Source organism: Phytophthora ramorum (assembly GCF_020800215.1).
Source record: "Phytophthora ramorum isolate Pr-102 chromosome Unknown Phyram_PR-102_s0006, whole genome shotgun sequence".
Taxonomy (NCBI): domain Eukaryota; phylum Oomycota; class Peronosporomycetes; order Peronosporales; family Peronosporaceae; genus Phytophthora; species Phytophthora ramorum.
Genome location: NW_027150652.1, coordinates 2,236,520 through 2,264,441, shown reverse-complemented (window position 1 = coordinate 2,264,441; position 27,922 = coordinate 2,236,520). Strand labels below are relative to the sequence as shown.

Genomic DNA, 27,922 nt, shown 5'->3' with positions numbered 1-27,922 from the left:
CGTACCAGGATGCTGGTACCCTCCATTCCATACAAAACCCCAGTGCATCAGAGTGATGGTCAACCGCATCCCTACCCCGCAATAAAAGTCCCGCTTCGACGCTCGCCATACAGACACCAAGTCTAGTGCGCGACGAACGCGACAGGCAGCGCAGGAAACACAGGACGCCTATGACGAGAGCGGCGCCGGACGAGGCGCCCTTCAGCCGCAAGCGCAAGGCGGACGACTTCGAGTGGGAGACGTCTAAGGAGAACGTGGTGCCGCTCAAGCGCGGGCGCAACGTGGCGGACCTTAACATGGCGCTGCGGGCGCACGAGTCGTTTCAGACGAAGCTGCGACTGGAAGACGAGGTGAAAGCCAAAGAGGACGCTCTCGCGGTTTACAGCGGAGACGACCCGCTCGCTGGCTGGATCGACTACGTGCGCTGGCTCGAGGTCAAGATGCCCGAGGACACGCGAAAGAAGTTCAAAGTGCTGGAAAAGTGCACTCGCGAGCTCAAGGACGAGCCCAAGTACAGGAACGACATGCGCTACGTCCGCCTCTGGATCCAATACGTGAGTGCGACAGCGTGTGGCGGCAGCGACGAGCTTCCTACTGACGTTGTTTTGCGCTTGGTTAGGCGGACCTGGTGTCCAACCCGAAGGACATTTTCAAGTACTTGTACCAGAACAAGATCGGCGAGCGCGTCTCCTTGTTCTACATCGGATGGGCCTACGTGCTCGAAACCATGGCCAACTACCCTCAAGCGCACAAGATTTATTTAAAAGCCAGCCAGAAGTACGTGCTTGGTACTGTAGTGTTGAGCAATGTGTGACGTCTAACTGGTCCTGTTTGGTTGCTACAGGAAAGCTGAGCCGCAGGATCTTCTGGAGAGAAAGTACAAGGAATTCCAGCGGCGCATGAGCCGCCAGTGGCTGAGGATGACCGAAGAGATTGGAGCAAACGACATTGATGAGGTAACTCATCGCCGTGCGCTTGAGAGCTTGTCGGCGTATGGAACTTTGGAACTGAATGATGCACAGCGCGAGCAGCTCCACCAACACCAAGCTTCTGCTCGGGCCCAGCGCGTCCAGCACGCGAATGCGCACAAACCGGTATTTATTATTTACGAGGACCCCGTCGGCCACTCTGTTGATCCGTTTGACGGTAACGGTGGTTGGAAAAAGCTCGGCTCCATGCAGCAGCAGGACAAGGAAAATGAACTGGCGCCGAGTACGTGGAACCCACCTGCCCCACGTGGAATACTTGATGCTAGCCGACAACCCGGAAGCCAACCGGTGCCCGTGTTCAGTGGCCAGTCAGATGCGAGCCCCCTACAGGTTTTTGTGGACGATGAGTTTTCGTTGCCTGAGCACGAGCCAACACGGCCAACACCACTGACACACCGTTCTCAAACGCTGCGACAGCGAATGGAGGGCGTGGCTACGGAGGAGGAAATGCTTGCACAGGAACCGTTGAAGAATTTCACGGCGAGTGACAAAAAGGCGCGCATGCAGAAGCAGGGAACGAAAGGCAGGGCGGAAAAAATCTGCTATGATGTTAAACAGCTCACATCCGACACGGGGGAAGCAGTTTCCTTTGAAGAAGTCAGAGCACAAGCATTCAAACAGGCTGTAGACAGACGCCGCGAGCTTGACAGTCGAGCACTTCAAAGTGTGTCCATCAGCATGAACTCAGTTTCCAATGCAACCTCGTCAGCAGCACTCCCGTCGGCTACTCATGAAGAAAAGCCTGTAGAGCGGAAACCAACAACATTTCCTGTCACGTCCAGAGCAGTCGGGCCGAGCAAGCCAGCATCAACTCACCACGATGCCAACGAAGATATGACCATCAACACTCGTGTCGCATTGGAGGATATCAACAACATGTTCTGCAGCCCACCAAGACAGCCAAAACCTAGCGTCTGGGAAGTAAAGGAGGACGCTCCCGTTGAGCGGAAACTTCACTTCAGTGTGTTCGATGACTCTGTCGACAGTGTTGCGGTGAATGCTCAAGACCAGTCGCTGCGTCAAGATCCAAATGAGTCCATCCCAAAGCAGACATTTCAGATTTTCAGTGATGACGGTCCTGAAGAGCATCAGGCGGAAAAGATGACGTGGAGTCAGAAAAGGAAGCCGCTTGGGGCCCGTGACGATTTGGTACGCCGCGGACGTCTAACGAACAAGGACGTCCTCCTGCGAGCCGAAAAGGATGCTGCCACGAACAACTCCACGGAAAGGTAGAGAGGAGCCCATCTTTCTCGAGCTGGCATTTTTATTTTATCAGGAACACGCCTGCCGTTTTGTTCGAGTCTGCTCATCGAACAGTCTATGCCTTAGCCGCTGGATTCAAGGTCCTGCCAAGGATTTAGCACAAGAGGAACCACCGAGGTATGGTCAGCACCTCATCTCGTTGGTCTTCTAACTTACTGTCGTGTGATCCCGCAATTGATAATACACAACACTGTGTTGCAACCATGAAATTGAGAGTTGACTAATAAATTACCCCCAAGAAACAGGGTTCACTCTTCGTCGATGGCCAAGCCTTTCAGAAAAATGTCTGCACCAGCTCTCGAGCTGGACCCGTACACACTCGAAAACCGCCAAGCTCTAATCCTCGACCGACGAGTTGATTGGTATCTGTGCTCGAGGCCTGATGCTGTCAAACTCCATTCGCAGAGATTGCCGCGGCTTCCGTGCAACAACCCGGCGAAGCGGAAGCTAAGAAAGCCGATCGTTATCGAGATCAGCTCTACGCTAACTCTTCGGCTTGTCGGAGTACTTGGGGCAGGATCGTTTGCGCATGTGTTTTCAGCGGATATTGCTGACACTGCTAGCGACACAATCTGCAGCAAGGCTGTGAAGGTTCGGCCATTTGAATCTACCTTCTGGTACTGCGTCTAACGTTGTAACGCTCCTCAGTTTGAAAAGGAACGCCATAACCTAGCGTGGGAATTCTACATCACGAACAAGATTAGGAAAAAAATGAGGGTTGAAAACGGGCTCACAGACGAGGAGATTCCTGTACCAAAGTTTGTCGGGCTCAATTTGTTCCCAGTACGTGAGTGTGTTCTCGTGAGAATTATCTGGTGGTCTAAGGTTTTGGTGTATTGTGCTCCTTTGAAAGAATGGAGCGTTGCTTGTCATGGATAAGGGCTATCTGGGCACGCTGTTCGATGTCCTCAACTGCTACAAACAGGTATGCTACCCCGCTCTCTACTCTCCGGGTTCTTGAGCACATCTGACGCTTTCATCGTTTTGTTTTCAGGCGGGTGTCACCTTTCCTGAAGTTCTGGCAGTGTACTATGGAACCAAGATGCTACGTTGCATTGAGCTGCTTCACAAGGCACAGGTTCTCCACGGTGACATCAAACCAGACAATTGGTTGATGGCACCTGGAAACCCTTCGTCGGAACTGGTGATAAATCATCAAGATCCCCACAACGACAAAGATTTTCAAGCAGGCGGTCTCTACCTGATCGACTACGGAAGATCCATTGATCTTACTCTTTACCCAGAGATGACTACTTTCAGAGGCAACTGCCATGTGAAGGGCTTTCAATGCGTCGAGATGTTAACGCAGCGACCGTGGACGAAGCAGATCGACACATTTGCCTTTTGCGGGACAATGCACTGCATGCTCTTCGGGGAGTACATGGAAGTCAAGTCGTGTCGAAACTCCAAGGGTATGACACACTGGGGGATCGTCAAACCATTCCAGCGCTACTGGCAAGTCGACATGTGGAAGGACGTTTTCCACGCGTTGCTGAACGTAACTAGCTGCTGGGAGCAACCGTCCCTGCCTGATCTTCGGCGGCGCCTAGAAAACTACTTCGCATCGGACCCAAGCCGTCAGCAGGTACATGCCTCGCGGTCCTATTTGCATTGCTGGTGCGTAACGAATTGTTCTGACAAGCTTCCATCCAACAGGAGCTCTTCAAACATCTCAGCCGACAGGATAGGTTTCTCCGGAAATCAACCGTTTAGTTCATCGAAGTCGATTGCCGTACACATTTTTAAAACAAAACGATCGAGCGAGGTCAACTCGAACTCTAGCTCTATGAAAGATGTCTTACCGCTACTTGCATCCGTCCAGGTGCAAAGCACCGCAGATGTTTAGCATCAAAGCCACATCCTTGCCAAACCAGAGCTGGGAGGGGATCTGGCGCAGGTGACCCGAGTCCACAGAAGCGGTTCATTCTGCTCGATAGGTAGCACGCAGTCCTCGCACAAAACAACAAGAAACACACAAGATAGTTACCCGTGATCAGCAAGCAAAAGTCAATCCTGTGTATTCCTACGGGTTAGTCCCTCTGCGTTGGTGTTGCCGCGGGGCAGCGAACATCCTGTGGCATATCACGGCTTCAAACAGCGGGGCGTACCTGCGGTTCTTCATTAATCCCTCAGTCGATAAGCTCAACGCTCAGCAGATAGTACTCTACTGCGGTGGATTGCCATACGGTGGATATTGGTACTGATCTGCCCCATCAGCTCCAGGTGCACCACTAGCGCCACCGGCAGGGGTTGCATAATGTCCATACGCCTGGTAATCAGCACCCGGGGCACTTTGTTGCCCATAGGCCTGGTACTCAGCACCCTGAGCACTTTGGTCCCATGACCCGTAATACGAATTGTATCCACCATTCCATCCTTGTTGCGCCGCTCCCCACTCTTGGCCCTGCGCTTGGTAATCATACCCACCCGCTGGTGCGACTGGAGGCGGGAATGCCGTTGCAGGAGTCGAGCCCACCGCAGGCACACCAGACGGTTGCACGCCCGGCGCACCTGCAGTGCCGGGTGCACCAACCGACTGCTGCATCATCCAAGGTTGCGCCGACCCGGCCGAAGATGTCTTTGCCGGTTGCAACCATGGAGCAGAAACAGCAGACGTCGTTGATGGCTGACTTGCTGACGCGGGAACTTTCTCCTTCATGGCAGGTGCTTCGCCTAGTTGTTGCATGAACGATTGATATTCCTTGTCGATGGCAGCATTCTCCTCAGCAGACTTTCCCTTCTGAGTACAGTCACGAGTCGGGTGACTAGAATCACCACAAATGGCGCACTTAACGTTAACTGCCTTGAAGGTGCCTAATATCACGGTTACAATCAACACATTAGCATGCACGTATCCACCTTTCGCAATGATATCACATGTGCATAACAGCAAGGTACGTACGGTGAGCGTCTCGGTTGGGACATTCCCATTGTCGGTGACCTTTTTCGCCACAAATATGGCAGTAGTCGTCGTCTCGGAGTGTACCGTTGATGAGAGCCAATTCACGCAGTTGCTTCTGCTTGTGCGAGTTCTTGGTGTCGTCTACCGGCACCAGTAGACTCTGCACCTCCTTCGCTGCCCTTTCAAGGTTCTCCTCGTTATCGCCTGTGATAAGCACGTGCAAATCATCGTTCTCATCGGCATTCATCTTCTTGCCTTTGCTGCCCTCTTTCACGGAGCCCTTGCCGCGGATAGCGATCTTGCAGTTCGTTTCCTGTTCCATACGTTTCTGGGTGTTGCCACGCGGTCCGATAATTAGGCCGATGAAGTTATACCCCGGGAAATCCTTGATAGGAATGTAGATCTTGCGGTTCAGTTTCTGACGCGTGTAGTCCGCTGGCGGGCGGAACAGCGGGTTGGCCTTCACAAGCTGGTCGATAGTCTCACACCTGCGTTTCTCCAAGGCCGCCCTCATGCGCACCTCTCGCGTATTGGTACGTTTTCCGTTCGAGTCATACTGCGGAGGAGGCGACGGCGACCGGTTCGGGTCCTTCTCGATCAGCGCCGCGTCCATGGCCACCGTCTTCAGCTTCAGGTTGATATTGTCCAGCTGTGAGCGCAGCACGACAGTCTGCTGTTGCTTTTGAGTGAGCAGCCCCGCCATCGTTGACGACGCACTGGGCGCAGGAGCCCAACGCGATTTTTTCCGCCTCTTCTCTCCACTGCCATCGTCAGTAGGTTCCACCGGGTCTCCCCATCGACTCTTGCGGCGTTTCTTGGGTTTCTCTTCAGTTGCCTGTGGGGCGTCCTCCCTCTTCTCAGTAGTCGTGCCTCCTTGCTTCTCCTTGTCAGCTGGCTCCTCGTTTTTCTTCTCTGACGGCTCCACGTCCTCCCCGTGCTCCGTGAACTTGATGTAGGCCTTGAGCACCTCCCGGTACGGCTCCCACGTCTTCAACTCCTGCCAGAAGAGCGGGAACGCACCGTACTTGGTCTATAGCGACAAAAATAACATTAGCATCCTGCACAAAGTTCACAGGTCACTAATGCGAATATCCAACGCAAGGATCCCACCTTGAGCTGCGGCCGCTGTCTGAACCACTGCTTCATGGGGTGGTGGTAGCTCTTCATCATGGCCTCCTTCTCCTGCTGCTCCTCGTAGTGGTACTCGTCCTGGGGCTTCTCCCCGTCCACCGTCGCCATGAAGGCCGCGAAGCCGCCCGCGTCCGCCATTCGGCCGTTATTTGCAGCAAATGAAGAAGTGGTGTTCGCCACACCAGAACAGGACTTCGGTGCCTCATTGTGTACCTTCGTGCCACCGAAGATTGTCATTGGCGCTCAAAGGTGCTCTTCCCCTGCTACGACCATGGCGGCGGCGCAAGAGGACGTGCTCAGGGCGCTGCTGGACGCGGCCGTGCTGCGGCCCTCGCAACTCGTCTTCATCCAGTCCTACCAGCACGAGACCATCGAGAAGGCCAAGAGCGGCGAGCTGTCGCTCAAGCGCTTGGCTGGCTACACACTGGCCGAGGCCTACCGCTCGCAGTACCGCGCGTCGGAGCGCCACCTGCGCGCGCTGCTGGCCGAGGCTTGCACCGAGCTACCATCATTCCCGGAAATCTTCACGCACGTGCTGCGCGCCAAGGCGCCGGCGCTCGTGGCGTCCTTCTCGGGCGCGCGTGTCATCGCTCTGCGGCTTTCGTGCGTCGTGCTGGACGCTGCGCTGTCCTCCGAGACGCACGCAGACGCCGCGTGGCTCGCCGAGCTACTCGCGACCCAGAGCCGCCTGCTGGAGGCCACGACCCTCGACGCCGAGCGCAGCCAGCAGCAGGCGATCTCCGCGCTGCAAAAGATGCTCAAGAAGCACGGCAAGACGCTGCTGCAGCGCTACGTGGACGTTGTTGCGGCCGCGGCACCCGAGGAGCAGCACTACCAGCTGTGGCTCGTGCTGAGCGCCAGCGAACTGCTGGAACAGGACGCGCGCGAAATGCTATGGGCCAAATACGCCTTCTGGGCCTTCGAGAGCAAGACGCGCACTTTTGCGCCCTTGCGGAAGGGCGACGCGCGGCTCAAGAGTTTGAGCTACGAGCAGTTCGAGGCTGTTATCATGCCGCCCATGGCCAAGATGCTCAAGAAGGCGCCCGACACGGTGCTGGAAGCCGTTGGGGCGCTCGTACACGCAGCGCCGCTGGATTTTGGTCGGTACCTGAGTGACGTGTTCCAGTCGGTGCTGATTACGAAGCTGCGCGCTCCTAAGGACGACGTGCGGACGCTTGCGGTGGCGTTGAGCGGCGCGTTGGCGCGCTCGTTCCGTCAGAGCGAACACATGCAGCAGTTTGTGACGGCAATGGGTGCCTTGCTGGATGGGAAACACGGCATTCTTGCCCAGTTTTACCAGCGTGAGGTCGCGTTCGCTGTGCTTAATGACGCTGCCGATGCTGCGACGGCCCAACTGGATGCCTCTGAAGTGAAGGAGATCGCCTCCATCGCTATCGCGTCCCTGCTCAAGGCTGTGGGCAAGGAGGCACATGAGCAGACACGTCACCTCGGACTGTTGGCGCTAGGCAAGTGGCTTGCTCTTGCTGGCACGGACGAACTTGACTCGGTTACTGTGACTGGTCTGAAAACGGGGTTCAAGAACAAACCCGAGCCTGTCGTGGCTGGCTATCTTCGTGCTCTGGCGGTGCTGTGCCGCTCCAGAGCCACGGCTGCTGCCCCCTTTGCTGATGAGGTTGTCGCTGTGATTAAGGACTCAAACAAGAAGCCCAATGTGGTTCACCTCGACGGCGTGCTGGCTGTTGCCGTGGCAGGTGCGACTGCATCGGGAAGTAGCGCAATGGATGCTCGCATGGCGCAGGAGGGTGTGGCGGAGTTGCTGTTAACCTCTACGTCTTTCATTGGACACAGCGTGAAGACGCTGCTGAGCACCGTGGCGAGTACTGCTCGACAAGGTTTCGTGCCGGAGTCGCCTGAAGTCTCGGCGCTAGCTGCGCTCTCTCGCGCTCTGGTGTGGGTCCTGGCGTCGCAGCAAGCAGATGGTAGTGAGGCTTACTCACTGTTGGTGGAGCTACTCTGCTCAAGCAGTCTCACCGTTCGTCAAAGTGCCGAACGTGCCGTGGAGACCATGTATCTTTCGTCTTTGGACCACTGCTCTGGGCTCGTATCAGCGCTTGAGAAGAAGATTGACGCTCTCGCTTCGGAGGAGGAGGCACGTATCCCGCCTGCTGGTGTGCTTCGTCGTGCACTCCGTGTTCTTGTTCCGGCTACTATCAGCGAGGCCGATGACACGAAGGTGCAGGCATTTGCACCCGCCCTTTTCCTAGCGCACCATCCGTTCCTCGTTGCAGGCAAGAAGGCTGAGGCGTTTGCGCGCGAGTGGCAATCTGTTCGTCGCCGCTTCTTGCCGCCCAGTACAGCTCCTACAAAGAGCGAGGATGACGATGAAGAGGAACCCCCTAGTGATGCTGGTCTTGTTGACAACTTCATTGAAGAGCACGAGGAGGTCAAGACGGCAGTTGTTGAACTTTTGGCTAATGCTTCGACTGGCAAACTATACTCTGCAAGTCCTCTGCAGCGGTTAGCTGCTCAACGGACTCTAGCAACCCTGCTGGACTTCGCTGGTAACGGTGAAGGCGAAGATTTAGCACTGCATGATGTTATCGAGGAGCTGCTAGCTAAGCGTCTTGACGATGAAGAGATTGGCGCGCTTACTGATGAGGACGTCGCTATCTGTCAGACCCCCTTTAATGAGCTATACGAGCCTAAAATTGAGGGTGAGGAGGAAGATACCAGCGTCCGAAGCAAGCGCGGAGGACAGCGAGGCAACGAGGATGAGCAGTGGGAACAGGAATTGCGCGAGGAATTGGAGCGTAAGAGGCGTGCTGAGCAGGGTCCTCAGAAGAAGGAGTACACGGCTGAGCAAAAGGGTCAATTGAAACAGCAGCAGGAGGTGCGTCAAAAACTCCAAGAGACGCACCGCGTGGTGTCTGCTGTGCTGGAAGCCGTGAACATGCTGGCAGCCTCTCGACCAGATGAACTGCACCCCACGCTGCCTTACCTGCTTCGTTCCGTGCGCGTGCTTTTCACGTGTCCACTTTTCAAGGCCGAGGCAACAAGTGCCTTGCTAGCTCTGGCTAAGGCCATCTGCCCAGAGCTGCTTCGTACGAACTACCAAGACGTTGCTAGTGCTCTGCGCATCGCTTTGGAATTGGACCAGCTCACCTCTGACAAGGCCAAGGCTGCCCGCATTGCTGAAATGGAGACAGTGTTCTTGCGCCTGCTGGCGGAATTCATGGAGTACGTGTTTGGCTTCCAGTTTGAAACTGAAGCTGACTTCGACGTGGATGCGCCGTGCAACCTGATTCCCCCGCCAACGCTTCATCTGCTCTTCCCCGTATTGCGTGACTTGCTTCGCTTCGCGCCGGACCTACGCCGGTGGGTTCTGCCTCTCTTTGCCGTTCATGCGCGCATGATTCCAGACGAGGAGGAGGAGGAAGTTGGCGATGTGGCATCGCAGAGATTGCTGCGCCGCGACATGCTGCAGCTATCTCTGCTGTTATTGTCCCAACAGGCAACGGGTAGTGCGCTGCCGATCACTAACCCGGACCTTGCACCCGGCAAGCTGCTGACTTCCCTATGCATGGGACCCGAACTCACTGCGAATGAATGGGTTCCTTTGCTCGGCGAAGATGGCTTACTGTCTGAAGAGGCGAGCGCTCGCGGTGAGATTTTGACTGCACTGCTGAACGTTGTCCAGAGTGACGAGGGTGGCGAAGAGTTCCGTAACGCCAAGCCTAGCTCGTTGCTGATCAGTCGGTTGTATTGCTGCACCCTTGATGCAGAGGAAAAGAACCGTACTCTTGCCAAACAGGTTTGGGACGCCACTGGAGCTACGGTGACGCCGCTTTTCGCGGGTCCGCTGCTTGTGTTGCTTAACCACACTCATGCTAGCGTTCGCGAAAGTGCTTCTCTCGCACTTGCTGACGGTATGCGTCAGTTCCCGAAGTCTGTGACGCCGCTGCTGAACAACCTGAAGTCTCAGTTCTTGGGCAGTCAGCCGAAACCTATGGAGCGCAAGGACGAGTTTGGTATCCCTAGTGTTCGCCGCCCTGGCGCGCAGGCTGCTGAACTGGATGAAGATGCTCGCACCATGTTCCCTCGGTTGGGTGTTGCGCTGTGTTTGGAGAAGGCGGCGGAGGTTGCAGGCCCTGACGCAATGTCCAGCGCCAACACCATGACGTTGCTGACGTTCGTTATGGAGCATGGACTGGGTGATTCGAACGCGAAGGTGCGTTCGCAAATGCGCAAGACTGGTGTGCAGGCTGTGGCATCGCTTGGTGGAGGTGCGAACACGACGCCGCTGCTCGAGATGTTTGAGCATTTCCTCGAGTCCACAGCTCCACCGGATGCTTCTACGGCTCGAACCACCGGGAAGAAGGCTAAGGCTGGAACCCACCTGGCTGCGCAGGAAGAGGATATGCTGGTGGAGCGAAAACAGGCTCTGTCCATCTATGATCACCAGCGTGAAGGTGTGGTCGTGTGCTTGGGTTCACTGGCCAAGCACATGGCTCCGACTGATCCTAAGGTGTCCTCCATTGTGGACTCGCTGATTGAAGCTCTCAGTATCCCCTCTGAATCCGTGCAGCGCTCGGTCGCTACGTGCTTGTCGCCGCTTATGGGTGCTGTCAAGGCCCGCAGTACGAGTATCCTGGATGATCTGCTGAAGCGTGTGGCTGAAGGTGAGACTTTCGGTGAGCGCATGGGTGCAGCTTACGGAGTTTCAGCTGTGGTCAAGGGTCTTGGTATCTCTGCTCTGAAGCTCCACAACATCATTCCTCGTCTTGAGGAGTCGATGAAGACGGGTGGTGCCAACGCTCGCCAAGGCGCCATGCTTGTGTTTGAGTGCATGAGCCAGCGTCTCGGATTGCTGTTTGAACCTTATATCATTGTGATCCTGCCTGTCATGCTCAAGTGTTCGGCCGACGCTAGCCCGCAAGTGCGTGAGGCGGCTAGTCACACTGCTAAGGGCATCATGGCTAACTTGTCGGCTCATGGTGTGAAGCTGGTGCTGCCGTCCCTCCTTGGTGCGCTTGAAGAAAGCGCTTGGCGTACAAAGCAGTCAGGGATTCAGATCTTGGGTTCGATGGCATACTGTGCGCCGCGACAGCTGGGTTCGTGTCTGCCTCAGGTGGTGCCCAAGCTGATGGCAGCGCTGACTGACTCGCACCCCAAGGTTCGCGAGGCTGGTAAGAGTGCTCTGCGCGATGTGGGTTCTGTGGTACGCAACCCTGAAATTGCAACGATCTCCAAGGTGCTGCTTGATGCTCTTGAGGACCCGAACACTCACACGGCTGAGGCTCTTCAGCAGCTGCAGTCTACGTCGTTCCAGCACTCGATTGATGCTCCATCGTTGGCACTTGTGATGCCGATCATTACGCGTGGTCTGAAGGACCGCGCTGGTGATGCTAAGAAGAAGGCCGCCCTCATTGTCGGCAGCATGTGCTCCATGATTAACGACGCCAAGGATCTGGTGCCTTACATGGAAACAGTACTGCCTAGTCTGAAGACGCAGCTCGTGGACCCGATTCCTGAGGTTCGTGCTGTGGCTGCAAAGGCTCTGGGTAAGCTGGTCAAGGGTCTTGGTGAACGTCACTTTGCTGATATGCTGACCTGGCTGCTCGAGGCCATGAAGGACGACGAAGTTGGCCCTGTGGAGCGCTCTGGTGCTGCTCAAGGTTTGTGTGAAGTTGTGGTTGCTCTTGGCCTTGAGCGCGTGGAGCGTGTCATGCGGGATGATATTCTGCCGCTGGCTCGCCATCCGAAGTACTCTGTGCGTGAGGGTGTGCTGTGGGTTATGGCTTTCTTGCCGCCTGCCCTTGGCAAGCAGTTCTCTACATTCCTTCGCGAAGCACTGCCCATTGTTGTGGCGGGTCTCAGCGACGAAGCGGAGTCTGTACGCGATGTGGCCATGCACTCGGGTCATGTTGTGGTGAATGCACACGCGCTCACGCACACGCGCGACCTGCTGCCGAGTCTGGAGGCTGGCCTCTTCGACGATAGCTGGCGTATTCGCCAGAGTTCCGTCATGCTGCTGGGCGATCTCATGTACCGTATCAGTGGTACGCGCGCCGTTGCCGTTGCTAGCGAAGACAATGAGGACGATGAGGACGAGGCTTCTGGCAGCGCTGCAGGTGACCGTGCCATCATTAAGCTGCTGGGCATGCAGCGCCGCAATGCCATCTTGGCGTCGCTGTACATGATCCGTTCGGATACTTCGGCTGTGGTGCGCCAGAGCGCTCTGCAGGTCTGGAAGAGTGTGGTTGCTAACACACCCAAGACCCTGCGCCAGATTCTGGAGGCACTCATGAACGCCATTGTGTCAGCGTTGTCCGGTGATAACATGGAGAAGCAAACCATGGCTGGCCGCACTCTTGGTGAAATTGTGCGCAAGCTGGGCGAACACGTGCTTCCCGAGGTTGTGCCCATTCTGCGAGCTGGCTTGTCGCCGTCACTTCCTACTGGCCGGCGACAGGGTGCTTGCGTCGGTTTGGCAGAAGTTATTGACTGTTGCACGAAGAAGCAGATCGAAGACTACGTTGACACGCTCGTTGACGCCGTCCTGGATGGTGTCTGCGATGAGCTGGCTGAGGTTCGCGCCTCTGCTGCGCAAGCCTTTGATGTCCTGCACAAGGGCATTGGTTACCGTGCAATCGATGAAACTGTACCGATGCTTCTCGAGCGTATTCGCTCTTCTCCGTCGGCCGAGCAGCAGGAGCGCGCGCTTCTTGGACTGCAAGAGATTCTGCGCGTGAAGTCGCGCGAGGTTCTCCCGTATCTGATCCCGCGTCTGTTGGTGACGCCGGTGACTGCGTCGGCTGCGCGAGCTGTGTCGCGAGTGGCCCAAGCTACCGGTGCCGTCATCCACTTCCAAGTGGAACGCATCTTCGCTACGTTCTTCGCGCAGTATGTTGAGCTGCTGGAAGATTCCAGCTCAGATGCTGCGAAGACCGAACTGGCCGAGGAAATCAAGCGTGCGCTGCGCGACGTGGTGCTGGGTGTGGAAGCGCCTGGTGTGCACTGGCTGGCTATCGAACTTTGCAAGTATTGCGAAAGCGAGAGCGCGCTGGATCGTGCTTTGGCGTTCGAACTTGTGGGAGACTTCTGCTCGAACGCGGCGGTGCCGTACGACGACCAGGCGCCGCTGTATCTCAAGCAGATCGTGCTGCACCTCAACGACCAAAACGATTCAGTGGTGCGCGCGGCCTCGGCGGCTCTGAAGGGCATGAACGTGACTACGAAGCCGGAGCAGTTTGCGCAGCACTTGGACTTCATTCGCCAGTCTATCAATTCGATGGTCAGCGACGCACGCCACCGCAAGGGCGGCGTGGGCGATGGCGAGTATCTACTGCCGGGTCTGTCCATCCCGAAGGGTCTGGAACCGTTCTTACCAAGTTATCAATGGGCTCTGATGAACGGATCACCAGAGCTGCGCCAGAGCGCGGCTGCTGGTCTTGGCGAGCTTGTGGAGCTGAGCAGCGCTCCTGCTCTTCGTCCGTACCTGATCAAGCTTACGGGCCCGCTTATTCGTATTGCTGGCGATCGTTTCCCAGGTCATGTGAAGGCCGCCATTCTCCAGACCTTGGAGATCATTCTTGCGAAGGGTGGCGTGGCACTGAAGCCATTCCTACCCCAGCTGCAGACTACGTTCGTCAAGGCACTGAACGACACGGCTGTGGACGTGCGCGCGCGTGGCGCCTCAGCATTGAGCCTGCTCGTTACGCTTAGCCCGCGTGTGGAGCCTCTCCTTGCAGAGCTCACGGAGCGCTTGCGCACTACGACTGGCGGAGTGCGTGAGGCTAACCTTGAGGCTGTTGCCTCTGTGGTGGAGCGTGTTGGCGACAAATTGTCAGCTGCTGGACGCAGTACTTTGGAGAGTGCCCTCGAGGAGATGCTCGAGTCGAGCGAAGATGCGCTGCGCGACGGCGCCAGCAAGTGTCTGGCGTCCTGCGTGGCTTCTACCGCGAGCAGCGACTTGGAAGCGGCACAGAAGCAGTTGCTGGAGTACAGTTTGGCCAATGTGTCAGAAGATGACCTGCAGGCGCTGCCATGGCAGCGCCGCCAGAGTGCGACTGTGTTCACAGCGTTGGTGCTTCACAAGCACCCGGCACTGCTGACTGCGGATGTGACGGTCCGATTGACTGCCGCACTTGTTGCTTTGGCACAGGATGAGCAGACTGCCGTGTGCAACCATGCTCTTCAGGCTCTTGGTGCTGTGGTGAAACGCCAAGAGCGCGTGGAAGATGTTGCCGCTCTTGTGCCTGTGCTCGTGGAAGGTGTGGCGCATAAGAACAAGGACGTGATCCGTGGCGCGCTGCGCGTAGTGAAGGTGGCTGCTAAGCGTTCGCCGGAGCAAACGCGCGAGCACCTCGCCGCGCTGGTGCCCGCTATCTTCCAGCTTATCAAGAGCAACAACATGGCCGTGAAGCTGCCGGCTGAGCGTACACTTGTGTACCTGCTCGAGGTGCACTCGCGTCCTGAGACGCAGGCGGAGTACCTACGCAGTGGCGCTGCTGATGCCAAGATCATTGGTGAGTACTCGCGCCGTGTGTTGAGCAAGCTGAAGGCTGACAGCGGCGACGAGAGCGACTAAGGAAAAAATCGAGTAGCTACTTAGAAGGTGGACGCAGGGATTGCAGGGCCGTGTGTAGTTTTGCTGCGCTTAGACAATAACCCGACGTGTGACAAATGCACGGGATAACATTGATCGATAAATAAGCATTCTCTCTGTCTAGGCTACCAAAGTTCGGCAACACTCGGAAACTGGCGATGCTGAAGCTTCTTCTGGGCGGTAGGAACGCGGTCAATAACAAGTCAGCGAGTCAGTGGAACGGTGGCCGACTCAAGATCATGCGCCGGTGTGCTAGTCATTGTCGCGGCGGTCGCTGCAGAGCCTCGTCGACGACCACGGCGTGGGGGCTGGTGATAGCGCGTGCCCAAAGTATGCTGCTCATTTGGTACTGCACATATACCCGGCTGTAGAGTTCGAACAGCAAAAGATGTGAGTCCAAGAAACATTCTTCAAATGAGCAGCAAAAAGCATACCCAGCGCCAGCGCACGACCATGGAGATTGCCACCGCATACGCGATCACAGTAGCAGCTATTGTGATGCTAAAGCAGTCGCCGTTGTCAAAGCGTAGGTAGAACCTCTGCCACAGCAACAGCGCGGCCGAACCTAACACACCTGCATAAAAAACAACCTTTTAGTGAAGCCCAGTTTGCTTCTTCCAATTACTGCCCGTACCAGTGCCGAACAGCAAAATCCCAGGCATCATGCCGACCCAAAAGACCATCTCCCTCGTCGGGTTGCCCAGCTGCAGATACACCGCCACCAGCGTACTCAGCAGCGCAAAACTGAGTCCCACCGCTAGGATCCATACCATCAGGTCTGGCACCCGCTCCCCATTTGTGTGTTTGTGACACAGTACCGCTCCGTCCTGCATGTCCACGACCGTCACGGTCCGATTGGTCCCGGGGCTGGAAAAGCAGCACCACCATTGAGTAAATACAGGTTAAATAATAGTAATATAATTTCCCTCGTACATGCTCATCGTGAACGAGTCGTCGGCGCAGAATTCCTGCCACGACTTGGAGTCTGTGGACCCCTCGCCCACGACGTAGACGCTCTTGAGAGACGCGTGTACGTCCGGGTCGTCGCTGAACTCGAGCCAATGGCGGCGCAGCAGCGCGAAGAACAGCAACGCGCACACGGCCATACACAGCAGGATCTGGTTGGCGTTCGGCAGGCCGAACTGCCGGTGGTGGCGGCGCCGCATACCCGTGGCGAGGTCTCAATTGGTAAGTGACGTCGCTGGAATGAAAGTAGTGGGAATAGCCCTAGCCGCGATAAATAAAGAAGGGTAATTCGTAGGTAAATGTCAATTAGGCTTGATGTTTGTATGTGGAGAATGTCACATAGGAGACTAAAACAAGGATTAACTTGGAGTATCCGGACCAATTTGAAAAAGTGTCCTCTACTAATAATCTCGTGAGTGGACCTCCAACTTATTCGACGCGGCTGAACTCCGTGGTGTTGGTGCTCGGGCGGTAAAACACGAACGAGAAGTCTGCATGGAACGGACCCGGGTGGAAGACGCCCACGGACGAATAGCCGAGCTGGTATTGCTCAGTCGAGTCTCCGAGGATAAGCACGTCCGGGGTCGGGAAGAGTTGCAGCGACGAGTCGAAGTCCCAGTTGATCGGGTTCGCCATTAGCGGCAGCGGACACAAATGCGCCTGGTCGATGAGCGTTTTGGCCAACTGGAATCACGCACCACAAGGCAGCAACAATGTCAACGACTGCACGAAGAACACTTTCAATCACGCAAACACTGCACCGTACATGCTTGGAGATATCCGTTTGGGAGACGGACTGGCCGGCCTCGTCACTTTCATCCATGGCCGCTTCCTCATGCTCACTCGGCATTGGCGGCAGAATGGCATGTCGCTGCATCTTTTGCTGGAGGTCATCGCGGAAGATGACGATGTCTTGTGTGTAGTAGCGGATTCGACACGGGTTGGTGCTGCACATGACATTTGGCACCTTTCGCACGAGCTCGCGTGTACACAGATCAGGGAGCTGCTCACAACTCCAAAAGTTAGCATTCGTTAACGATTGATAGAAAAGTTTGCTGTTGCCTACCGGGTGGCGTGGGAAGGCGCGAGACGAGCCCGGGTCGTTAGGCCCCGGCACCAGGACGAAGCGCGAGTTCTCCGCGATGCCAGGGTACTTCAGGATGAGGTTTCCCAGATCTTCCAAGTATTCCCGCAGGTCTTGCAACGAGTTGGACCCGGCACCTCCGCCGATAGATGTGGACATGAAATCACCCATTAGAATGAACAACGTCGGCTGAACGCTATCGAGTCCCTGGAAAAGTTCGTCCAGTTTGCTCATGACCTGTGGGTCGTCCAGGTGCACATCCGACAACACGATGAATGTAGCATGGTGGTCGCTAGCTTCTAATGTTCGAATCTGTTCCCGCTGTTGAGCCGATACCTCCACACCAAGAGGGTCGATGCCACCCAGAACCTCCAGAGACGTCTCCTTTGTCTCTGGCGGTGGGAACCCCATTGACTAAAAACAAAAACAGCACCCCACCACCACCATTATTCAGCACCATGTCCTTGCAAAACTTTCAGCAGCAAAATTCTTACCTGGACATGAAGCACGTCATCGATCACTTCTCCTTCCACCAACACCACACAGTTGATTGTGAAGAGGCCGTCAGTGTACACTGCATTCGTAAGATCGATGATAATCCGCGACGTGAAATCTTCCAGGTACATCCTATTGCGTTCATCCTGACCCAGCATGCCAATCACGCGTCGCAAACCCGTCATACCCAGCAGCGACTCAATCCGCGATAACTACACAACACCAACCAACTAAGCTCTCAATCCCCGCCACACCGCAACTTGTCCAGCAATGAAATATTCTCTCTACCTCCATGTACTCTGTGGTGTTGGCCAAAGCGGCCGACGGGGGTGCAAAGAGTCGATTTCGCTTGACACGGAGATCCACCGACATGAATCGATCTCTCAGCAGCTGAATCCGCGACTCAGGACCCGCATGGAGTCGCCGGTGGGCGTCTGCTTTCAGCTCGTACGAGTTGTTGTGCGTGTTGAAGTGCAGCCTCGGCGTGTCAAACGCCCCGAACACCTGGATTTGTTCGAAGTCGTTCTCAGCCGAGACGGCCAAGAGCGTGTCCAAGGCGCTCTCCAGAGCCCCCAGCGTCACCACAGACGTCGTCACTATACATCATCAAATTTAGTCATCTACAGTGCTTTAGAGAACCTTTCAGGCTGAAAACGCACTCTTGCTACGGTCGATGTTGTTCTTGATCGCGTAAATGACATCCTCCAGCTGTAGGGACGACTCACTGCACACGGAAGGCGAGACATTGAGCGTTAAATTAAAGAAGGGGTGGACGGCTTCAATGTATTAGTTGGACGCTACTACTGAGCGGTTAGTGGTGAAAATTAGATGAGCAGACGTGCAAGACGAATACGCACTTGGTCAGCTCGTCGGTGAGTCGTCGCAGCGCGTCAGCATGCAGCGACAACCCCTGCAACTTACACGCGCGCAAAACCCGCTTGGATGCCATAATTTTGAGTGGAAACGGCGCCAAAAGGCAGTGAGGTGGTACAGTGTGCCATACATGGATACAAAAAGTGCGTTGAAGTTGCAGTAGTATTAAGTCTATGCGGCCAGGACAGAGCTTCTAAGCACAAATCTGTTGACTCTGGCAATCAAAAAGCTGGAGGATTCCTCCAATTTGAACGCGGGCCATCGACTAGTAGGTCTGGTTGCCGCCTTGGCCCAGGCCCAGCACGTAGCTCATGCCCTGTGCGTCACGCACAGCAGACGAGTCGCCCATGGCTGCAGACACCCGCGAGTAAGTGTTCCAGCACTGCGCACTCTGCGGTCTCGCGCTCAGCCTACAGTGCAAATGCAACAGAACGGACATATTAGGAGGGCGGGTAGAGGAATAGCATAACATTTTCTTCGGCCGCATACCTTTCGTTGAGGAGAAGTTTGGCGAGGCGCAGATCGTCGCGCTTGCTAGCACTGTGTCCCACAAAAGATCAACATATTAGCTAACAGAGGCCACGGTTTTTAGGACAGAGATATCCGTACCATTCTATGAGAAGCTGCTCCACAATATCTTGGTCTACGTCAGTTCCGCCAAGGAGGCTAAGCTTTCCACGCGCTGGAAGCAATGCTTGGGTAGCATCGTTGAATCGCGCCTAATCATTTTAGAATTCAAGACGAAGTTGGTGAGGCGTGCATTTAGGTAAACAGAACAGGATGCGAGCAAACACAGTGACTTCACAAACCTCAGCGTACGCTTGGAAACCCTTGCAAACACTGCTGTACACCTCCTCTAACTCGCCTGACAGCACCATAGTTTGTAAGCATTTTCACGCATCTGGGTGCTCACCATTCCAACAAGAGCAGATAACAATACCGGGGGAAGACGAAAAGCTAAACTGGAACGGAGTCGTGCCAAGAGAGGCTTCCAAGCGGCCAGTATCGACGGCGGGATCAGTGACCAAGGGTTCCGGAGAGGGGGTAGCGCCGGACGGCACACACGACAAGATGCTCTGCGTGAGTATCAAGGAAATCGTTAGATGAGAGCAAGGGGATCGCCGCCACAGCAGGTACTTACGTATCGTAGCACGCTCGCAAGAGGGTGGAGGCGGGATGTTGACACCGCATTTGTGTTTGTGCTTGAAGGCGGTTGTACGGCAGACCAGTTTTGGAGGAGGTACTCGCCTAGCTCTGTGTTGTCCTGGCCTGCAAAACGCAATCTCCAGTAGAGCTGCGTCGCGTCACACAGCGTTGGCACGGCGTGGGGTGCACCGTCGGGCTGGTAAGGTAGGATATTCACCTCCAGCATCTTGTTGATGCGGTCATAGTTACCCAAATCCATCATGTACAATGCCCACTGAAAGTAAAGGTGACGCTCCAACGGCCCCCCATTGTCAAAACCTGCCTTGAATTGGTTCGCATAGCTCGCTCCATGGTTTGCGTTGCCACGCGCTTCTAGGACGTGCAGCATGGTGTGCACTACAGTAGCGTCACAATATTCTGCGTCAGTCTAAAGCCAATCAAAGACAAATCCGCCTCCACTTACATGCCCAGCGATCGTTTCCATTCATGGATAGCGACTTCTCCGCCATAGCTTCAGCGGCGTCCAGTCGGCCGGCCGCTTGCATTCCATACGCCTGCATGGCCAGTAAATGGCTGTATGCAGCGTCATTAGGTGACCAAGAAGGCAAACGGCGCGTCACCGTAGCCAACATGTTCTTGTAGTCACTGCGACAGCATCCACCCCGTCAATCCCCCCGAATGCAACCTCCGTTCAGCATCAACGTTCCAGCTCACCCCAAGAACTTGTAAATATCATAGCAACAGCGCAGCGCCAGTAGGTCCGAGTGATCATGCAGCAAGATGGTCTCGTAGACCGTAGCAGCTTCGTGATGGCGGCCGTGCACCATCGCATCCAGCGCCAGCACGTGCATCTTCTCGCTCGTCGTCGTCTCCTCTGCAAGTGCAATTGCAAAACAACCCAGCACTTGAGTCTCTGCACCTCATTTCTAAATCTCTCTGTACTCCCCACCTCCTTTAGCGATTGTTGCCGCCGTGTCCAATCTGTCGGCAGCATCCAGCGCGTCCTGGTGCATGAGCGGGGCGAGACACTGGCTGGCGCCCACCAGCACGTGGCCCATTAGAAACGGCGCGTCCTCCTCGACCAGCAGCTGCTGCAGCATGAACTTGGGGTGCGAGTTCATGCTCACGTACTGCAGAACTCGGTTAGAAACACGGTTAGAAACGCCAGCAGTGTGCTGCCACGTACGTCCAGCAGCGCCAGGTCGTACGCCTGCTGCTTGCTCGTGCTGCGACTGAGCGACGTGTTGCGCGCGCCCTCAAACTCGCCGATGCCGAAGATCGAGCCCAGCAGCGACATGGCGCGCGTCGAGCGGCCGCGCAGCAGCGGAACTCCTCCGCGCCGCAACATCCTGGGCGAGTCAAAAAAAGTAGTATGGCGCTGTCATTTCGGTACGTGTACCTTGCATCGAAATGATGGCACCCGATGTAAAAAGGCATGAAAGTTTCCTTTTCACTTTCTGACATCCTACATGTACACGTCTCCAATGCTCTATGCAGAAGGAGGAGGTGCACTCACTTCAAGTCCGATGACGAACGGAAGGAGGAGGACGCTTTGTATGACGATATTAGTGACAAACAGTTTTTTCACCCTTGCATTTTCATTTTATGACTGCATTTCGGTTTTCAGGACGCTACGAACCACACTTTCTCACAACTACGGGCGCTTTCTTTCGCGCCGATCACTTTAACATTGAGCACGTCGGATGGACAGACTGGACGGACATCCTCACATCATGTGCATGTTGGACCAGGACTGCATGTCGCCGCCGTGGGGGACGTTGCCTTGGCTGATGGGTGCGGCAGCACCGGTGTTCGTCTCGGAAGCAGACATGTTCTCCAGAAGGTCGTCCCAAGGAGCTGCCTGCCCCACGCCACTGCCGGCGTGATATGCTTCACCGGCCCGTGGGTAGCCTGGCGTGGTGATTCCACTTCTCTCGTGGTCGTGGCTGGCGAGGCCCGGTAGCATCTGCTGCTGCTGCTGCTGTTGTTGATGCTGCATCACGTTGGCAAACCCCATTGCTGGTTTTTCTGCCTTGACGTCCGAGTACGGCGAGCTGGACGGACGCAAGAATGGCTCGGGCTGATATTGCTGGTGCTGAGATTGGTGCTGGCTGTAATCAAATGGGCCTGTCGACGATGCTGGAGGGGAGAGGCGTCCGTATTGTGGGTACGCCGCAGATTGGTCCATCGGCAATCCGAAGCGACCGACCTCCACGTTCGCCTCGGGCGTGCGCATCTTCTTCGTAGGGCGCATTAGCTGCTCTGGTTGCTGCAGCAATGCTGGAATAGACGGTCCAGTTTCCTGCTGCCCCAGCACCGAAGACGAATACACGGCCGCTCCAGTGCTCCACGACGACGACACATTCGTGTCGCTCGCCGTCACCGCAAGCACGGGCGGCATGGGGGTGATGCTGGCGGTGTTGGCCGGCGACGGGTGGTGATTCCACGCCAGCAGATCATCGTACTGTCCGTTGCGGAGAAGCTGCATCGCGCGCTTGCGCTTCTTGGCATCGGAGACGTCGAGCCCCATCACGGGCTGCCCGATTAGCACCGAGAACTTCAGAAAATTGTTGACCCAGAACTGCTGGACGGCCAATCGAAGGTGCTGAGTCTCCACGAGCGCGCCTTCGTCCGTGTTGTTTTCGCGGCGGAACTGGTCCACCAGCTCCTGTCTGAAAATCTGCTCCAATCGAGACAACTCGCGCTGTCTCCGCGCGTGGTCCATTGAGTCGAATTGCATGGCCTTCTCGCCCTTGCCAGGCTTGGTCACTCGAAACGTCCTCTTGCCCAGAGCATTCTTCTGGAACTTTTTGGACAACCTCATGGTTGAACAATTGAGCATCTTAGCGAGCACCAGCCGAATGGGCGTGCCGTGCGCTAGAGGCAACGCTTGTCGGTCGAACTCGCACAGAATGCCGTCGATGAATTTCTCCTCAGGTCGAGTCCACTTCCCGCTGCGTGGCTCGGGCTGTACCATCATGTTGATGCTCGGGGAGATGGCTACCTGGTCGAGCGGCACCGCGCAGGCCGGGCATGCGTCCAGCGGCCACACGTGAACGCAGCGCGAGTGAAAGGTGTGATTACAGTTAGGAGATACGAGAACAGGGTCGGGGTATTGACAGACATCACACATGCGCTCCATGGGCATCGGAGGCTCTGCGTGGGTCTCCGGCGCGGCCTGGAGGCGGTAATCTGACTGCTGCTGATAGGCCGCGATGGGCTTGTGCTCCATTGGGGACTCGGCGTACGGGAACTGGGAGATGGCGACGGGCGTGCGGCTCGGCTGGTAGTACGTCTGCTGCGGTGTGTACTGCTGCGGCAGCGGCGACGGCTGGTAGTACGTCGGGGCCTCGAGCGTCGGCCGCATGCTCGGGACCACCGGGCGGTCTCCGGTGATGCCGGCGCCGTGCTGATGACTGTACTGCTGGCTGTACTCGTAGTCGTATTCGGGCTGGTGGTGGCCCCCTCCACTTGGCTGCATTCTTGAATTCTTGAAGACTGGCTCAAAGACTGGTGCTCGGGCCTCACAAATCATGAAGCGAGGGGGATCAAGCACTTTACTGGTCACTCACTCACTAGACTGAGTCCGCCGAGGTGAGCGGAGCTTTCGAGTAGTAATGGATGAATTCGCAAGTGAGACTCAAGTCCTTGGCGAGAGGAGGGGGAGGAGCGCGGTTGGCTGGCTCAATTCGGCAGTGGCAGTATCAGGCGATACAGTACAGTAGACACCACACACAGAACGAGAAGGTCCAGGACCAACTCCGTTTCTGTCTTGCCTTGCGCTTCCTTTCCCCTTCTGGCGTTGGCTCTCGGCAGTGGAGTTTCCTGGGCTGGCGGGGTTAAGGAGAAGCCGCACAATCGCGACCGAAGGCGAGGGCGATTTGCTGATGCCGCCGATTGTTGTGACGACGGCGCTCGGCGAAAGTGCGCCTTGTTGCTGTTTCCTCGAGACCCGGTGCTGCCACGTCCCACTCGGCAGCGGCTGTTGCAAAGTGGCTGTCCTCGCGGAAGCGCCCGTGTATGGGTCACGTGCGTTGACTAAAGCGCAGGGCTCCCTTGCCAAAGGCCTTGGGCCTTGTTCGAAGACGGTGAGATGCCACGTTGGACGAGCCGGAGCCGGGCGACTCCCCGGGTCGGTGCAGCGCGCGTATTGAAGCGATGGGTAGCACCCGGTCGGACTCAATCAAGCGGGACGAAAAGGACTGGCACCCACCGCCTGCTGGCAGGCACGTATCCGCCAGCTCCATGATGCTCGACCGCGATACACACCGACATCGAGGTTGAGAATTTGGGTCGCGACAGATGGGGTAGCCCTGAACACGCCAAAGCGGAGGACGTGACGGAGGACAAAGGGGCACACAAACCGACTGGAGCAGCGCTTATTCCGTTGTTGGCAGCAACTTGCATCCTAGTGTGTTAGGTCGAGGAGATTCGAGAACACCTGCGGTGCAAGTTGCAGTTTGCCAAGCAGAAGGAGAGGGATGCGCTACACAGTACACGCTCCCACCATCGCAAGTAGCGATTCGCCACGTGATCGAAAAAAGGAATGGGTGGCCACCGACTGATGGGTACAGCACCACGCATGTGCTGCGGCTGATTGTCAGGGTGACAAGCTTCACGGCATCGGCCTGCACGCACCGAAAGCGATTCATGTACACTGCGTGCTCACAGGAAGTCTTAGCGCTCGCTCACAAATACGCGTGCGGATCGCGGCACGGTCCCATCATTCGATGGTGCATTGCCCGCAGAAGCTCGCCAGGAATTTCGTTTGTGTCCACCCTGGTCTGGGATGGTATCCACCGAGCGTCTGTAATCAACCGACTTTGTCTACGAGTATGGTCTCTGTAAAACGACTCGCTGCGCAGCACCGAGCCACGGCAACGTACCGCAAAGGACCTGCAATTTCGCCGCCTCTGAGCCACACAGGCGCCGCGGGGGCTCCCCATCTGCCTCATGCACGAGACGGAGCGTTCGCCGTCGCCGGGACAAAGCAAAGCAAATCGTCGCCACTCTCGACCACTGCTGCAGTCCCAACCGGTTGGTGCACCACCACCCTTTTCAAAGTGTACATGTGTGATTCACACTGAACGCTTCCCGTCACACTGAGTCGTGGGCAGCGTTCAACCATTTTACTTGAGCTCGAGCTCCGAAATGACTCGTGGATTAGGATCTACTTAATCCTCATCTGTGGCGTTATCAGTTATACCCCCTGTGCTAAGGAAATGTCGGTGACCTCAATATATATGTACAGTTTAATACCATATATTACATCTAATCCAATCTCAAACCCCGTACATTGCAGTCGCCGCAGTAAGGGCGGCGCGGCCCACATGGCGGCGAAAGTCTCTGTGAACACTTGATTGTTCCTCGACCCAACCTTTTCGCCCACAAATCCGCGCTTCCACCGCAACAGCTCCTCAACACGTCCCTTTCACAACGGAAAGGACACGTATCGCGAACTACGATTACAGTAGATTCGCCACACAATTCGAGTCGATCGCAAGAATGGTTTCGTTTCGTTGCGCGTGCAAACACGAGCCTCTCTCTTTTCGGTGTCCCAATTCGGTGCGTAAGCTGCACAGGTAAGCCATGGGCAGACGAGGGAGGCTCGCGTAGCAGCGAGTCGCCCGAGCGTCGCCTTTACCATGCATGCATAGCTTCGTCGGCGATCGTCGCCCCCCATGGCAACAGTGCCTGCACGCTACCTGGCGGCCGAGCAAGGTAATTTATGAAGGCGCGTGGGTGGTATTAGGTGTTTGATGCGACAATGAGTTGATAAATATCGCGGCAAGTATATGTCGTTCGAGCTTCAAAGTTTCGCTGCCAGGCGATAATCGTTGAGTTTTGCCCACCGAAATGGTCAGGGAATCCCTAGGATTCCCAGGTCGTTTGGCCGGGATTCTAACTTCAAGAATCGTGAAACAGTTTTGACCGTTCGTCGTATTTATCATGAATGACACGGGCAAAAGGGCGCTTTGCTTGATGAGCCAAGTGCGGCCAGCCTGCTCCAGCACGCGCAAGTCGTGACTTTCTCGATTTGTGCAAGACATATCCCAAGTTGTCTGTCTTGTAACAAGCCACAGCATGCACGGAAGCATATTTATATTTGCATTGTTTTAGCTGCCAGCCACTAGCTGAAGAACGCTACAGGCGTTCACCCACCGCCAAATCTTGCCCAAATGGAATCTGCTGGATGTGTCTACGCTGTTCAAAGATTTTAGCCTGACGATCTTGAATTTGCGAGAGCTGCTTCCTGCAACCTGCTACTTTGTGCACCGGGAAGATCGTAACCGGTTAGCAAAGATTGCTAAGAGGTACCTCCGTACCGTAAAGTTCGTATTCAATATTGCTGCATATAGCACTGTACTTGTAAGATACACGGATTCAGCGACAATGGTAAGACTAACAAAGAATAGATCTTTAGAAATGCCTTGACATTTGTATGAACTTACCTCTTACGATCAAATTATCCTTATACCGCAAATTTTCCGAGATTTACGGTCTGAAATACCCTCTCAATAGGAAAAGCAATTGACCAGTACTGTACCAGCTCTCATTTCCATATCCTTGCTTCTTCCACAAATGGCCAGCTGTGGTCCACATATAGGCCATCTTAAGTACGATATCGTATTTCCAGGAAAGTACATGTATAGTCAACCCAAGAACTTTGCTAATATTAGACAGCTTTCGAATCGCGTGTTGTTTGTTGTTTGTGGGATGGCAGCATATAAAGCATCCAACTCCAAACTTGCCAACCCATATCGTCACGATTCCGACCGTCAATACAACTCCGACCAGCATCCGACGTATCACAAAATTTTATATTGCACCAGGTTGTGGAGTTTCGTAAAAATACATCCTCTCAAATGATTGGGTCATTGATAGGTGGCAAACGTAATTACGCCTCGTAAATGAGTGGCGTACGTGCAATTTTGCTGCGCTATTTTGCCATGCGAGCTCAGTGCTCGATTGACCACCCAGCGCGGTGAATTGGGGGGGGGGGGGTTACTGTGCACTGGTCACCTTAGAGGGTTGTCGCGGCCACGAAGAACTGTGGATCACCGTTAATTCTTCGTCGAGTACTTCAGACGAGTACCCCTGCGATGTTATTGTCTGACCCCCACCGATGTAGCTCAATGGAAGTGCTCCAGAAAGGGAAGAAGGTGGTTCGATTCCACCTATCGGTTAATTTTCTATGCTCGAATGACTGCTGCAGACCTGGCATCAACGGAAGCACCGACTACAAGGACACGGGAAAGGGGATAGTATTGCGTTACGGGAGCAGCTGGAGTGTGCCTTGTTGATGGATAGGTGCAGGGTCTACAATTATGTCGCTGGCGAGACGCTGGCGATAGGCGTTGATGAGGTCGTTGAGGCTTCCCTCGCGATGCAGCTGCCGACGTGCCTTGAGTACAGCATTGAGCCCCTTTGACGGTACGCCTCGCACGCCTAGGTTCGAAGTGACGAGTTTGCTTTACGCTAACTCTCCGGGATGACGGACGTTATCCTTGTAGCTGGGCGATGACTCGTCGAGCGTGTATTCGTCTTCGATAAGAAGCTTCATGAAGGCAACAAGCTGCTTGGCGTCTGCTTGTTCGTGCTTGGCCATCCGCGCGGAACGTCAGTGTACCATGCGAGCCAGGTGTCTATAAGTGGTATCGTCTTCGAGCGGCGTCGGCGCTTCACAGGTACGCAAACATTCTCATCTCTTGGTCGGTTGGCTTGACCATCATGTGCTGATGTTTTTGCTTCAGTGTTGGTGCTTGCAGCTTCTAGCGAGTTGACTCGAGCCTCGAGGCTACGGTTGACCTCGATTAACCTTTCAATCAAAGCAGTCTGATGACCGAACGCAACTTTAGCCTTCACGTTTCCTTCCATCAGGTCTTCTGCGGTGGTGTTGGCTTGAGATTTGACCTCGTGAGTTGCTGTGACCAGGCAAACAGGCTTCTCGCCGTCACACCAGAGGCTATAGCACAGTGCTGGATCGTCTTCATTGCAGGTGCCTGCGCGTTGGTCTAACCAACGACGGATAGTGGAGGAAAATAGTTGCTGTCTGCACATCTTTTACAGCGGCGCAGACATTGAAGGCCTTGTTACCCAGTGCATGACTTGCATTGAAGAGCTTGCGGCTAACCTCTCGAATATCCTCTTGTGTAACCGAGTCGAAGACATCCAGCGACGGAAGAAAAGAGGCTTGCTTTGGTGCCATCCCGCTCAGCACCTTGGCTACTTGATGATCTTCTTTTGGCGTATTGAAGACGTATGCGAAGGCTTTGTTGGCCGTGGTCGAGTTCCAGGCTCCTGGGTCGAATATCGACCGCGTCGTCAACTCTGAGCCCGCGTTCGCATGTTACGCACCGCCACGTCGGAACGAATGAGAGGTCAGTGGCTCTTCGACTCCAGCTGGGCAACCAACACGATCGAGCTAGTCGTTGACAAGAGCGTGGACTCCGACTGTCGGTGTCGTGTGGGCTGTGGTGCTTCTTTTCCACGTCTGAGGGGAA

General features: G+C 55.5%; 7 protein-coding genes across 7 annotated transcripts; 2 read left to right on the top strand and 5 right to left on the bottom strand.

Moving 5' to 3' along the window:
- Positions 1–170: 170 nt before the first annotated feature.
- Positions 171–3,965, top strand: KRP23_7587 (Mitotic checkpoint serine/threonine-protein kinase BUB1; the record flags this gene model as incomplete). Its single annotated transcript, XM_067892922.1, has 6 exons — positions 171–554; positions 620–777; positions 845–2,138; positions 3,106–3,177; positions 3,247–3,837; positions 3,909–3,965. 6 exons carry the CDS (start codon positions 171–173, stop codon positions 3,963–3,965), a joined length of 2,556 nt encoding a protein of 851 aa, XP_067744755.1.
- A 451-nt stretch (positions 3,966–4,416) lies between these two features.
- KRP23_7586 (Splicing factor-like protein 1) lies at positions 4,417–6,423 on the bottom strand (the record flags this gene model as incomplete). Its single annotated transcript, XM_067892921.1, has 3 exons — positions 4,417–5,066; positions 5,155–6,184; positions 6,265–6,423. 3 exons carry the CDS (start codon positions 6,421–6,423, stop codon positions 4,417–4,419), a joined length of 1,839 nt encoding a protein of 612 aa, XP_067744754.1.
- Positions 6,424–6,556: 133 nt separating this feature from the next.
- On the top strand, positions 6,557–14,836 carry KRP23_7585 (Protein ILITYHIA; the record flags this gene model as incomplete). The annotated part of the gene is made up of 1 exon (XM_067892920.1): positions 6,557–14,836. One exon carries the CDS (start codon positions 6,557–6,559, stop codon positions 14,834–14,836), a length of 8,280 nt encoding a protein of 2,759 aa, XP_067744753.1.
- Positions 14,837–15,057: 221 nt separating this feature from the next.
- KRP23_7584 (uncharacterized protein) lies at positions 15,058–16,020 on the bottom strand (the record flags this gene model as incomplete). Its single annotated transcript, XM_067892918.1, has 5 exons — positions 15,058–15,219; positions 15,289–15,428; positions 15,489–15,558; positions 15,625–15,721; positions 15,788–16,020. The coding sequence occupies 5 exons, from the start codon at positions 16,018–16,020 to the stop codon at positions 15,058–15,060; spliced, it is 702 nt and encodes a 233-aa protein (XP_067744752.1).
- A 229-nt stretch (positions 16,021–16,249) lies between these two features.
- Positions 16,250–18,348, bottom strand: KRP23_7583 (DNA polymerase epsilon subunit 2; the record flags this gene model as incomplete). Its single annotated transcript, XM_067892917.1, has 7 exons — positions 16,250–16,504; positions 16,587–16,823; positions 16,887–17,318; positions 17,399–17,611; positions 17,688–17,995; positions 18,059–18,123; positions 18,257–18,348. 7 exons carry the CDS (start codon positions 18,346–18,348, stop codon positions 16,250–16,252), a joined length of 1,602 nt encoding a protein of 533 aa, XP_067744751.1.
- Positions 18,349–18,537: 189 nt separating this feature from the next.
- KRP23_7582 (Tetratricopeptide repeat protein 38) lies at positions 18,538–20,766 on the bottom strand (the record flags this gene model as incomplete). Its single annotated transcript, XM_067892916.1, has 10 exons — positions 18,538–18,682; positions 18,762–18,812; positions 18,882–18,991; positions 19,082–19,137; positions 19,213–19,348; positions 19,414–19,814; positions 19,882–20,063; positions 20,133–20,292; positions 20,368–20,548; positions 20,605–20,766. 10 exons carry the CDS (start codon positions 20,764–20,766, stop codon positions 18,538–18,540), a joined length of 1,584 nt encoding a protein of 527 aa, XP_067744750.1.
- Positions 20,767–21,144: 378 nt separating this feature from the next.
- On the bottom strand, positions 21,145–22,899 carry KRP23_7581 (uncharacterized protein; the record flags this gene model as incomplete). Its single annotated transcript, XM_067892915.1, has 1 exon — positions 21,145–22,899. One exon carries the CDS (start codon positions 22,897–22,899, stop codon positions 21,145–21,147), a length of 1,755 nt encoding a protein of 584 aa, XP_067744749.1.
- Positions 22,900–27,922: the final 5,023 nt, after the last annotated feature.